Genomic DNA, 13406 nt, shown 5'->3' with positions numbered 1-13406 from the left:
ACTGGAAGATGGGGTGTGCAGATAGTTATGCATTTATGCTTCGGGTTTTATGTGGTCTGAGCCGCCACACAGGCTTGATAGAATCAGGCCCTTTAGACATATTCGTCCTCCAAGATATCTGATACAACAAACCCCAATCTCCTTGTTCTTTACAGTCGGCATGAAATATTAAATATTGAACTTTACAAATGTCTCTTTAAGGTGATTAGCATTTTACAATAGTTAAAGCCAACTTTCGCGAAACATTAATTTAAAAATGCAATCTAATTGCATTTCTAAGGTGATTACACAGATCATTGATATAGTATCATAGTTAAAGAAACTCAGTGCTCTCTGTAGGGCGCGTTAACAAGATTGCCTGGTCCCTTTTTGTGTGAATTATGGGCCCTTGCTTTGCCGCACACCGACTGCACATAATACGACGACTCACACCCGTTTACATTTTTAACACACTCTGAAGCAGCATACGAAGTTTGTTTCGTAGCACATGGATAGCGCACATAGCAAGCTGTCGCCAGTTTTCTGGCTCATTACTGTCCAGCGGCGCCCATTCCTCTCTCTGAGTGGTGGTGGCCAGGGGACCAGAGGCAAGAGGAGTAAGCGGTCGCCAAGCTTTTCTTGTTTCGTCTCTTCGCCCGTTTGATAAATCTGCGACATTAAGGGTCCTGCACACTCCGTCGACTATTAACCTCAAATTGCCTCGCGCGAGGCGATTCTCCCGGCTTATCCTCCGAAGATCACTTCTTCTCTTCCTGCGCCAAAATTCTATACATGTTTTTTTTAACGTAAGTAACTTAAAAATCAAGTTTATTATTATTACTTATGTAGAAGGAAAATTGGTTTGATACATTTAGATCATAAACATTCTTTGAATTATTATCTTCAGAAACTAGATAATTGAAAGTAACCATAGTAGGATCTTTATGGATATTTACATATTGTAATGATTTACTCTATAGAGAGACGTACATAGATTGTAATAACAGATATGAGATCTGCGTCGAGTCATGATGCACGTAGATCAATATTGCTCGGGATCAGTTCGAAAACAAGCGCAACTCACATGTCTACGTCTATGTCTTTTTCTTTCTTCAAGTCACGACGTCGACGGTGCCGTGGCGCGTTTCCATTAGCACTTTTATTTCGGCGCTTACGACCGTCTAGTCGAACGACCGATTTTACTGGCACATCTTTGCGTTAACGACCCACCAAACGAGCACTTGACTTTATACAAATTCAACTCGACTGCATAGTCTCTTGTGGATTAAAAAAAGAACAAATAAAAAAGCCTAAAACTTTACATAACTTAGTCTCATGTAATAAATTATATTTTTATTTACATATTTCAATTTATTTTTCTAATGTAAAATTAACCTACGCGGTTAGAAATGAATCTCTATGATTAATGCGCCAATAATATATGGGAATCAATTATTCTAATAATGGTGCAATATTGACTATCACCAATGGTAATAACTTTTAAATATTTTATTAATTGAAATGCGATCGTCCACGATCGTACACTTATTTCACCTATTGAGATATCTTGCAACTAGGTAAAAAAAGAGGCAGCATTCTTGATCAAGAAAAACTTATTTAATAAAACAAATGTCTTTGTTTACTATTATTTGCCATTGATGAATGAATAATTAACAATACTAAACCAAGAAAACAACCATTGGTTCCAATATTGATCCATTAAACGGAACTTTTAAAAGAATAAAGTATATAAGTTACTGGAAGGAATCAAGGTTTAAAAAACAAATGATTCAAGGCTTCGAGCTTTTGAATCCAATATCTCGTCTATTGACTCGTCTCCTTAACCTACTGATCCATCGTACTATGCAAATGATGTTCGAATCACTTGCCTATCGCTATCGTAGAAAATGCTATTTTTTGTCCTAATGTGGACTATATGGCGGTACCAATATTATTAGGGACATGTAGGTAATATAGGTTCTAGTAAAATTGGTCGATGAGCTGCACGTCCTCGCATTGGACGAGGACGATATCGTGACCCTCGAGATCCTTCCGCAAGCACGTACGAAGATTGCGCTAATTAATGCTTCAGAACTGGGTCTGCTGCTAGTTTGGTGATGTGCTGCTAGCAACGATGCGGTTACTATGATAATTGCCAAGAAGGGACGTGTAGCTTTGTCTTAATTAGTTCCACAGACACCTGTTTAATATCCCGCGACTACCATTCTCTATAGTTTATGAGAATTCCTGTCAAAATTAATTTTTTCTTGATGCCGTATTTTTTGTTCATCAATTGAATATTATTCAGAGCAGCTTTCTCCTAATTAGCAATTAGATAGATTCAATGAAATTCATAAATGTAAATGAAGGAAATAATAATAACAACCGCCAAAAAAAAGAACCGTAAATGCTTTCTATTTTAGAAAATTATGATTTTTAGCAACATATTTCAATGTTATTTTTCACAAATAAATTTTTAATTTCAAAGTTTTGATGAGACAACATATTTTTCGATATAACGTGGAAGTTATTACCTCCCAAGTAGAAATGTGCCACTGGCATAGTACTGACCCAACACTGCCAGTCAGTATAATAGTACTGACTGCCGTACTGGGCCAGTAGTGGACCAACCCTGGCTGGTAACGCTGTCCAGTACTGATTTTGTCCCGCTCACCAGTACTAACGTAGTACTAGAATAATACTGGCATAATACTGGCAAAGTACTCATCCGGACTTAAAATCTCACTTTTTTACAAAATGCTAAAACACGCTTTCCAATGCAAATTTCATCCTTATTAGCTTATTACTCCCATTTTTACCACGAACAGGTAATGTGAAGCCAATAATAGTTAATGTTATTTAGAATATATAAAATATTATTAACAATAAATAATTAAAATAATAATTATCATTTATATTAATTAAATTATTTTATTTTTAATAAATTATTTTACAAAAAATAATTTGTGTTGGAAATTTTTTTATTTTTTTAAATTCATAATATTTAATTTTTTTTACTTTGCACTTATACTTAATTTAATAATTATTTAATAATTGATATTACACATGAACAAATATTGTACTTATAACACTTAAAACTAAGAACGAAAAATCTCGCACGCATGGGGGATCGAACCCTAAACCCTTAGAACGCAAGTCAGATACGCATACCGCACAGCCGCGCTGGCTTGAAGTGCTGACTTGAAGTAGTTCACCTAATACAAAAGTTTTGATTTCAAAGTTTGTATTATCTATTGATCACGAAAATAAAATGAATTTATTCTTAAATTTTTTAAACTCACAAAATTTTTTCAATTTTTACAAAGATTTAATGAAATAAAACTGAATATCAATTTCAGTTAAATATTTTTAATAAATTATTTTTACCGTAAATAATATTAAAACAGACAAAAATGATTGATGAATTACATAATTAAAAATAAGTTAATAAAAGACGACTGTAAAATATGAATGGTAAAAAATTTTTTAAATTTAATATTTAATTATTAATAATATTTAAAAATTACAGTGAAAAAATTACATTTGCTTTATTTTTAAAACTGTTAGAAAAAAATTCTCAACTTATTGTTATTGTATGCATGATAAATAACTTAATGCACATATTTCAATGAGTACTAAAATAACTAAAAAAACATAAATATATTTTATATAGGTATATAATAATACATTACAATTACATCCAAAATTTTGAGGGAAAGTATTCGAAAGAAATTAATATACATTTTTTTAAATAAAAAATCATCGTTTTCTACCTATTGGAATAATTTAAAGACTTTTTCATTTAATGTTTTTTATCACCGACATAGTACTGATTCGGTGTGAATGACAGTGTACTGCCAGTACTGGTTTTAATATTTTTTTACCTCCGACATAGTACTGATTCGGTGTATTAGTCAGTACACTGCCAGTACTGAAAGTCAATACCGACAGCCAGTATTGGATCAGTACCATGCCGGTGTTTAATTACGGCGAGCTACGGATATTTCTACTTGGGCTACTTGGTAAATTCTAGATGAAATGGTTTTTTAAATGTATTTACAGGATGAAAATAAAAAGCTATGAGTTATCTCAAGCTGCGTGAGGCTTATTATTTTTTTTATTTTCACAAACTAGTTTTTTTATATTCGGTCTGTAAATGAAAATGACGTTTTGCGTAACTGTCAATGAAAGAAAATTAATTGAAGTATTCGTACTTGAGGGAAAGTTACATAATTGATCTTCTTTTTGCATTCTTGTCAAAAAAAGTAATTTCTAATTAATTTAGAAAATAATTATCCTATCGATAATAAGCCATGCAAGAGTGCACCATACATCTGAGGAAACTCTAACCCCTATTAATGATAATGCTTATCGTGGGACTTCTGCCGATTATCTATTCTAATAGATTTCGCATTGTCGGTAAAGTAAAAAATTACTACTTAATCGTAATTATATATATATATATATATAACTGAGGAGAATTAATATAGAAGAACAATTTCTAATTACATGAAAGCAACTTGATGTAGATTTCTATGATATAAGTTGCATTAAATGAATGCAAATCTTCTCAGCATCTCAATATTTCTTCCTTTCTTTTCATAGCTCTTTCATTGCAGGCATAGCTTTGCCGAAAGGAAAATTGAATGTGCCATTCGCGCAGCTCACCCGCACAAAAGCACCGTACATCCCGAAAGCATGGACATACGTGCATCTAGGCAAATAATAGCGCCACTGTCCGGATAAAGCTGCGATTTATCACATGGTAAATTCTCGTAAAACTGCATAGCACAATGCACACACGTCGAATCGTAATGCCGGTTTGCATGCGTTCCCGTGTGACTCGCGAAATTCATTCATGCTTTAGAGGAGTCAGTGTTCGATATCCTGCATTCTTTGTTATTTGTATAATATGTAGAAAAGATTGTAACGTTAAAAGAAATGAATGACAAATGAAGGTTGTTTCGTTAGCTACGTAGAAATGAGTGTCGCTTACGAGACTTTTATTCAGTTGTAATCGTGTCTTTAGATGCTGATGGTTATGGGATGGAAGATGAATAACAATAAAAAGACAACTTGTTTGTTTACGAATTGGATGTTAAATGCGAGGCATTCGTAGTCACATATGTATGTGTAATTGATACAACCATACCAGAGTGTACCTATGATCTCCTCGGGCCACTCATTCTGTGTGATGCAGGCAGGCAACGATCGATCTGTATTCATAGGTCGTACGGCATAAAATACACTCGGCATGTCCATGAATCAGATAACTGTCAGAGCTGTTCCGCCGAGCGATGTCTCAATCAAGTGCGGCTCGATTCCTCCCTCTGCGCTGTTACTTCTTTCTTCTTTACTTTCTCCTTTCACTTTCATTGTTTCTGTCGTTCTTAATATTTTTAGTTTTTCTTATTTTATTGCGTAGTATTTATCAATATCTCTTTTCAATTCCTTTAAATATCCAATTCTCCATTTCCTTAGGTACATAGAGATAACAGAAATATCTAGGAATAGTCGTTTATTATAACATGCGAGTCATATATTTCGAAAAACGATTTATCCAAAATCTTTAAATTTAAATTTTCCAATTTGTGGGAAATAACAGTCTCGATTAACTTGGTTAAAATTTTAGTACCAAAACAACAATAATATAAAAAGCAATATCTAATGTACACATTCTTTTATTATTTTTGTATTAGGAGTTGAGACAAGGCGTAGATGCCTTGATGCTATCAGCTAATCCGTATGACTTCCATAACTCATTGGTTTCATCCGAGCTTTACTTCTCTTCTTTCTTTATTCCGATATATATTTCTTTTTTTCTTCGTGGCGACATTTTTTGTTACACTGAGATTACGAAAATCCGCATGAACTCACTTTATGTCCATCATTCATTGTTCTTTATCGTCATAAAGCACATATCAGATTTTGTTTACAATTGATTTAAACTTGTAACTATTGAGTAATGCAAATATTTCTTATCTACACTTTTCAATTATTTCTATCTCCATTATGGCTGTAGTCGAGAAATTAAATCGTCGTCGGATTCTTAAATGAATTTTGTCCTATAATTAAACAATGAATGAAATGGAAATCATATATTGGGTACAGTCCTCGATTATTATATTAACGTTTGCCTTGGAAACAACTTGAGAAAGTAAAGAAAGCTCTGGCAGATGAGTTTGATAATCGCGGTGCACAAATATGGGAGTGAGAGATTGCTTTGACAAAGCGAGTACACAAGTAGGAAATTAAACGGCAGAGAGTGTGCGGGTTTGGTATTTATTGTTCATTGACCGAGTAAAGATATAGTGAACAGGGAAGGCTAATAACTAAAGTGTAACTAGCCACCCACGCTTCGTCAGTTACAGCAAAGGTTAACGCATGCATGCCGTGTACTAAATCATCTGCGTCGCGCGGCTCATTTGTAAGACAAACTCCTCATTGCCTCTCTGTCTCTCTTCCTGTGCAACACAGTGTGCACAGTTTCATCTTCTCTTCCTGCATCTCTCTCTTGGATTTCGAGTGTCTGCATATAAAGACGACTGCTCATCGTGCCTCATCTCACCCACAATCGACAATTAATCTTTTCACTAACTAGGTCTCGAATCAAACCAGCAGAAAACGTATCTGCAAAATTCAAAAGTTCCTCTTGCGATGTCCAATTAAAGACACATGACTTTAATTACATCATTGAGTGACTTCATCTTGATTTTTAAACGAGATTAACGTTTCTACTGTAGGAAATATATTTTCTTCTTAAATAGACGCTTTCATATTATTCAGATGAATAAAACAATTTGAATGAAATGGAGACGAGTCTCAGAAAGCTTGTGAGCACTTTCGTTGCCTCACTGCCAAAAATAGTCGACGCAATTGCCGAAGATGCTTTTCTCTGTCTCTCTTTCTTGAAATGAGGGAGTTCGAACTACGAGCCAAAACGCGTGTTTTGGTGCAATGACCCTCCCTCGATTCAAAGTATGCGAAAACATTAGCTGTCTCCCAGGGGCATTCGAGTCCTCGACGCCGCACCGTATGACGTACATTTTAAGTGAGCGCACTTAATTCCAGTTCGTCGTCGCACGGTTGCGCCTCGTCGACGTCAGTCGTCGGCGGAATGCGGAGTTCTTTGCCGATCTTCTTCCGGATCCTATTCAATGTAAATGCGACGTCGAGGCGAAAACCGCAAAATTGCCTTTGATGTCAGATCTTTATTATACCAGTCCTTTCTGATATGTATCGTGACTCATCTTGTTCTGTCGTTTGACATCTTTTATTCTATCTTCATTCCCTCTGATCTTTTAATAAACGAAAATATTCTCGTATAAATAAATAATCTTATGACAAATAATCTGTTAAGAAATCTTGAAAAAAATTATGGTTTCTTAAGAAAGTTGCTTTTCCGTCATTGTAATACACTCTTTTTGACATTGCCAGTGTCATACAACATTTGTGACTACAACAATAAGTTTTAATAGAAAGTCTAGTTGCGGAAGAGGAAAATATTATAAAACCAAATTTAGATCGTAATCTGAAATAAAAATGCACAAACTTTGGAAGTTGCTACAAGATGCAAAGATTAATGTTGGCCCTACCATCTGTTTTGAGCTTACTCTCTGATAAACCAACGCGTGTTAACGTCGAGTGCAAGAATGGAATGGAGACTAAGCTTCATCGCAAGAAGAACCGACGTCGTCGTAGTCGTCGCCGTCGGGGGAATCAACGAGAAGGGAATAAGGAGGTTTATTTTCGGCTGCCATATGTGCAGTTATTTCGACGGTGGCACGAGCGCCCAAGTCGGGCCCTAAATAGAAGCTAGAACGGCCACTCTCCGACGAGGAAGATGTCTCGGTTCGACGAGATAACCAGTCGCCGATGTATGTAAGCGTCTGCCTCGGTACGTGACGCTTTGACGTATGAGCAGCCGCGTCCCAGAAATAACTGTCTTGTACAGTTTTAAGAACTATATTTCCTTAAAAATATCGTCTCAATGCGTAAACATTTATTTGAAAAATTATAGTTGGAGATGCAGAGCTTAAATTACTGAAACATCTGGTATCTATAGCAGCAGGATTCAGACTTTTTAGCCTATTAATTTTTAGTCACTACAGATAAGAAATTAAAATGATGTTACAAAATTGAAAATTGCAATTTACTCAATTTATTTACAAAATAAGGTTTATCCAATAAAATACATATAATACTTTCTTTCATTTAAATATAAACTCAGTTTACTTAGTACTGCAGAAATGTTCGTAATTGCATATTTAAAATAGCTAATCTATAAATACTTGCAATGAAATTCTGGCAATTAAAATATTTTTTTAAAAAATTTGCCTCTTTAGAAAATGCTATTTTGGCATAAATAACAAATTCGTTAAAGAATTATAAATTATTTTAATTTTAAATAAATTTTAAAGATTAAAGAAATGAACATTGCTCGAAAAATTGAGTCTGTATATTTGTATATGCTAAATCTAAGGTACATATTGCATCTTAAATTTCAACGAGAGGGAGTTTACTAATTGATGGCGTTGATGGGTTAAAAAGGTGTACACTTGACACCGAATTACGCTAATATTACATGTATTACCAATATTATTACATTTATTACACTAGACTACCAGATTGTGTTTGTATATTGCTTTAGATACTTGTACATTAAATTGAATATAGATTTTTCAACTAATAACCCAACAACAGCAAGATGGTTTAGGAAGTCCCAAAATAGCAAAACGTCATCTTAGTTCATTCGCTTTTCTCAAATCACTCAACTAAAGTTATCTGAATCACAAAAAGGCAATGGACTCTTTCATTGGAATTGCAGATTTCATCAAATAGGGTGGAGAGAGATAGAGATGATATTAAAACGAGTTCACCCAACAGAGAGCATCATGAGAGAAGGCGAGGATATGAAGTTTGGGGTACAAGCGCATAAACGCATAATTGACTGCACTTAAATCTCAATAACAGAACAGTAAAAAAAAGCGCTGGACGCTGTGTAAATCAACACTAAAATGATATGGCGCTGAACCACCCTCTCTTTCACAGACTCATTTTACTGGCAAATGGATTGTCAAAATCGTGTGTGATGGAAATCAAAAGTCGGATTCATTAGAATGCAGAAATAATGAAAAAGTACTAAAAATAATTTGCATTATGACAGTAACCTTTTTTATAAGACTCCACTTCCAATCGACAACTGACGAATATTTTTTATTTGCTGCTAATTTAGCACAATAAAAAATTAGACTTAAGTTGAAATCTCTTAAGTTTTAAACTAGAAAATAGATTTAGTTTATAACTAATTTTTATATAAGTAGTACAGACAAATTAAACTTTTTTTTTGTCTTAATTCTATTAGTTGGAATGTAAGAAAAAAGTTTATTTTGATACGTTGTATTGCAAGCTCTAATAGTGCATGACATTTTCTGCTCGTAGCGCGGCGCCACTCGGTACAAGTGTGTACGCTACATTAACTTGATTCGTCGAGTAAATTAACTGCAATCAGAGGACTTTGGTCGGTCATTTCGCCATTGCTTTATAGACATGAACGACCGTTCTATCCGTTTCTGGAAGACCAGCAGGGATAGGGATATGAAGAAATAGTACGGGAGGATGTAACTGTCGTTTTTGTCGCATGCCAACCACCGCCGCTAACTGCTTTCAACCCTCGGATGAAAACAAGCCCTGGAAAAACCATGACGCCAAGAATCTTACTCCGTCTTGATATATTTCCTTCCTAATTTCTTAGATTAAATTCTCAGCCATCTGCAAATAACCTTAGAATAAAAGAATAAATTAAAGGTCCTTTTTCTAAAAACCAACATGGATTTTCACAATATTACATTTTCAACAATATATACTCAAGAGTTGATAAATTGTTTTAAAAGTTTTATTCCGGGAATAACTGTATTTTGGTATAGTATATCTGAAAATTTTTAAAACAAAAAGCTCTTGTGCATTTGGTAGACTAGGACGGGAAGATAATAGAGTTCTCCGACATCTTGAGACCCCTGGGAAGTAGGTGACTTGATTTGATAAGGTCTGAGGAAAGGGACCGCGCGATAACATTTGTCATTTATAACGCTCCTCAATTCCCAAAAATTTAATCTGATATCCAAGAGAGAATGAAAATCAAGTTCATAGAGATTATCGAACAGATATCTTTAATTGTTATTTGTGAATTTAATATAATAGTAGTTAGGGTAATATTTTTTAAATACTCTTATTTCCTGTCGGACTTTATGGATCATTGTTGTCTTGACAACAAGAATATTAAAGTCAAGAAAATTACATTTGACTCACGTAGGTGCGTAAACTCAGACGACTTTGAATTTCTTATTAGCCTTTCTCATCACTCCTTAGTATTTATTGGAAGACTCGGGAGAATGAGATTCGTGTGCAATTAAAGAGCTAAGATTGATAAATGACGGCGAATTAATGCTCAGTTGAAGGGAAGAATGAGGGTAAATTGTTCATCTTATTTATATACAGAGAGAGAGAGAGAGAGAGAGAGAGAGAGAGAGAGAGAGAGAGAGAGAGAGAGAGAGAGAGAGAGAGAGGAGGGGGAGTCACAATGTTACGTCCGAGGGTGATTGCGGGTATGTTTTAAAGATGGAAACTGCCTATAAATGTCAAATTAAAGATGTGAATTAAATGTTTCTCCTGTCTATATTAAAAATAATATGCAAGAAAATATTTATTTTATGTTTCAGGTGATGCAAGTAATGCAAGTATCGGTAGTGGTGAAGGTACGGGAGAAGAAGACGATGACTCGTCGGGTAAGAAGAACCAGAAGAAGAGGGGCATCTTTCCCAAGGTCGCGACAAACATCCTCAGGGCGTGGCTGTTTCAACACCTAACGGTGAGTCTCTTTTTTTGCACCGCTGACATTTTCTGTCTACAGAAATGTTATTCTTGAGCGCCGTTTTTCGAACGCGTCGTTCGTCGATCAACACTTAGGTAAAAACGCGAGACCTGCAGTCGACTTTAGTGTCAAAGGTAATTGAGGGCAAGGAATAGGTTAAAAGATGAACCAGTCGTTTATCTAAGGCTTTCAGTGACAATGGAAACAGAAGCACTCAAGTAAGAAAAAAGAAATCTTTTGTCATTTAGAAGTCTTTACTGTTTGAATAGGGGGACTTGAAATATAATTTACAATGTTGAGATAAGGAGTGTCCCTTTATTGATCCATAATCATATAATGATTCATGAGTAATTTGAGCCTCCAAAAAGCGCAACGCGATTAAGAGTTCCTGCACGATTGCGTAACGTGAATTTCGAGTACGATCAGGTTACCTCGCGAGATCGGTAATCATATTGCTGCTCAGTTAATGCTATTATCGTCGTATTTGAGGGGCTGGGGCGAGGTGACCGACCCCCTTACAAAACTCTCCCTGCGTGTACTAAAAGCGCTCAAATTGGATATGACGTGGGTATACACTGCGGGTTCTTGCCTCTAATGCATGTGTACTGGCTATACGTGGGAACTACGTTCGATCGATTTCACTTTAAGTCCACCACTTCCGATAGCTTCGATTTCACCGGAAAACACGATATTTTCCATTCCACTCAATTTAAATTCACATTTAATGACAAAATTCTCGACAATTATTTCTCATTTTTTCAGTTGCATCGACCTTGAAATAACTTTGAAAACTGTCAACTCAGCGGAAGAAACAAAAGTTGAAACCAATTTTCATTGAATGCTTTTCTTTTGAAATCAAGATTTACATTTTTTGAATTCCCATCTGAATCAGAGAATGTTATTTAGGGTCGAGAGAATCGTTTTTGCTGTCGCAGAGGAATTTCTACCCTGTCGAAGTATTTCAAATCGCGCCAAGAAATCCGTCGTGAAGCGCCAATAGTCGTCCCCATGCGGATGAGGGCTCGCGCTCTAATACCAGACTGTCTCGCATTGACAGTGGAGAAAGAGAAACTAGAGGGCTAAAGATGAAGAGGGAGAATAGAGATCTGACCGCATCTTCAAGCCGTTTCGGACAGCCAGATATAAATTAAATTAATTTGATGGAGGCGGAATTCTATCCTAGCGCATATTTGCCCGACCTCCACCATGTCGTATTTACCGACACACCGGTTTGATTAAATTTCGTTCCTGCTATGCGGATTCCATGTTATATATACGCTTATATTGTGTGTGAGAGATGCCCGCAAATATTTTAATTACATTATTCTGCAATTTTCTCGACGCATTAGAAACTACACCTTCATATTCTTTTATAGATCCAAGTACTGAAATCAATGAAAAAGAAATGTTAATTTAACTTTTAGCTTAATAATAATAATTTTTATTTAACTTTCAATAAATTTTGCTAATTGTGTGAAATAGAGTTGTCTTTAGCGATCGTCTCTTGAACGTCTACGAAATCGTCATTTTGAAAATCAGCCTCCAACAACCCTCGCAATTCGTCTACCCAGCCGACCAACCCCGTGTGACTCTACCGAAGTTTAATTAGACGGAAGGGAAGCATACATCATGGTCGACTCGGTGCCTACCAGCCACCTTCCTCGACCTTCTCGTAAAGTTATCACTGATATTCCCCACGTCTTTCTCGGCTTTCGTTTCATGAGATTAAAGCTAAACTCATGAAATTATTTCTATATCAAAAAATTATTTCAAACGCACATAAAAATGTTTATTTTTAAATGTTTTTCAATAATTCAGAATTTCATTTTAAAAAAGTGACGAATTCATTTTTATTTTGACAAAGAAGGAAAATAAAATGCAGCATCGAGCTGTGCGTTGTATAAAAGTGCAAATTCATTTCTGTGCAATAACAATTATCCAGCTGGCTGGAGTTCTTGGCAAGTAATAAACCAAACCTGGAAAGAGGGACGAAAGATTGAAGATGGAGTCGACATATATAATCCATTTTAATTTACTCGGGAGATATATCCGTCGAGCTTGCAGTTTCCGACGACTTGCTTTAGACTCTTTTCTCTCTTCTTTCCTTTTTTCCATTCCCTATACTCTCCTGGTATCAAGACACCGCACCATATAGTCTTCTTGTATCAATTGAATCGTTCTGCGGAATTACATTTGCCAGCTCTATGCTTTATGCCATTCTCGCATTACTGTCCACCAGGCGCACAGAAAAACTATTTTATGGACTTGCGAAAATTAAATTTGAATTTCTTGAAAGTATTTTCAACTTTAAAGCACCTTTCTGATTTATAGAAAAACAGAATGTGTAAATTTGAATGTAGAAATATGTACATCTGCTTTTGTTAAACAGATGATTGAAAATATTTGCGCTCTGCGAGAGAAGGTTCGCGAAATGATTTGGTTGAGAATCTCTGCTGATCATGACCGCAACACTGAAAATGGCCCTGGTACGGATATCTTAAACAATTTGCATAGGCAATCATAGTGGCAGTTTTTTCGGTCATAAAGGGGCTTCCTC

The 13406-nt window shown here is 35.4% G+C and overlaps 1 protein-coding gene across 3 annotated transcripts in view; it reads left to right on the top strand.

Annotated features, from left to right (window-relative positions):
- Nucleotides 1–13406, top strand: part of LOC127282118 (homeobox protein homothorax) — a 388123-nt gene that overhangs the window by 254214 nt on the left and 120503 nt on the right. For all 3 annotated transcript variants that reach the window (XM_051306201.1, XM_051306200.1, XM_051306202.1), the window contains one exon: nt 10698–10846. In XM_051306201.1, the coding sequence (XP_051162158.1) occupies nt 10698–10846 (149 nt within the window). The remainder of the gene's footprint in view (nt 1–10697; nt 10847–13406) is intronic.

Source organism: Leptopilina boulardi, unplaced genomic scaffold (genome assembly GCF_019393585.1).
Source record: "Leptopilina boulardi isolate dan_hultmark-lab unplaced genomic scaffold, ZJU_Lbou_2.1 LbouV2_280, whole genome shotgun sequence".
In the NCBI taxonomy this organism is placed as follows: Eukaryota; Metazoa; Arthropoda; class Insecta; order Hymenoptera; family Figitidae; genus Leptopilina; species Leptopilina boulardi.
The sequence above is the reverse complement of the archived record's forward strand: the minus strand, read 5'-3'. Positions and strand labels throughout refer to the sequence as shown.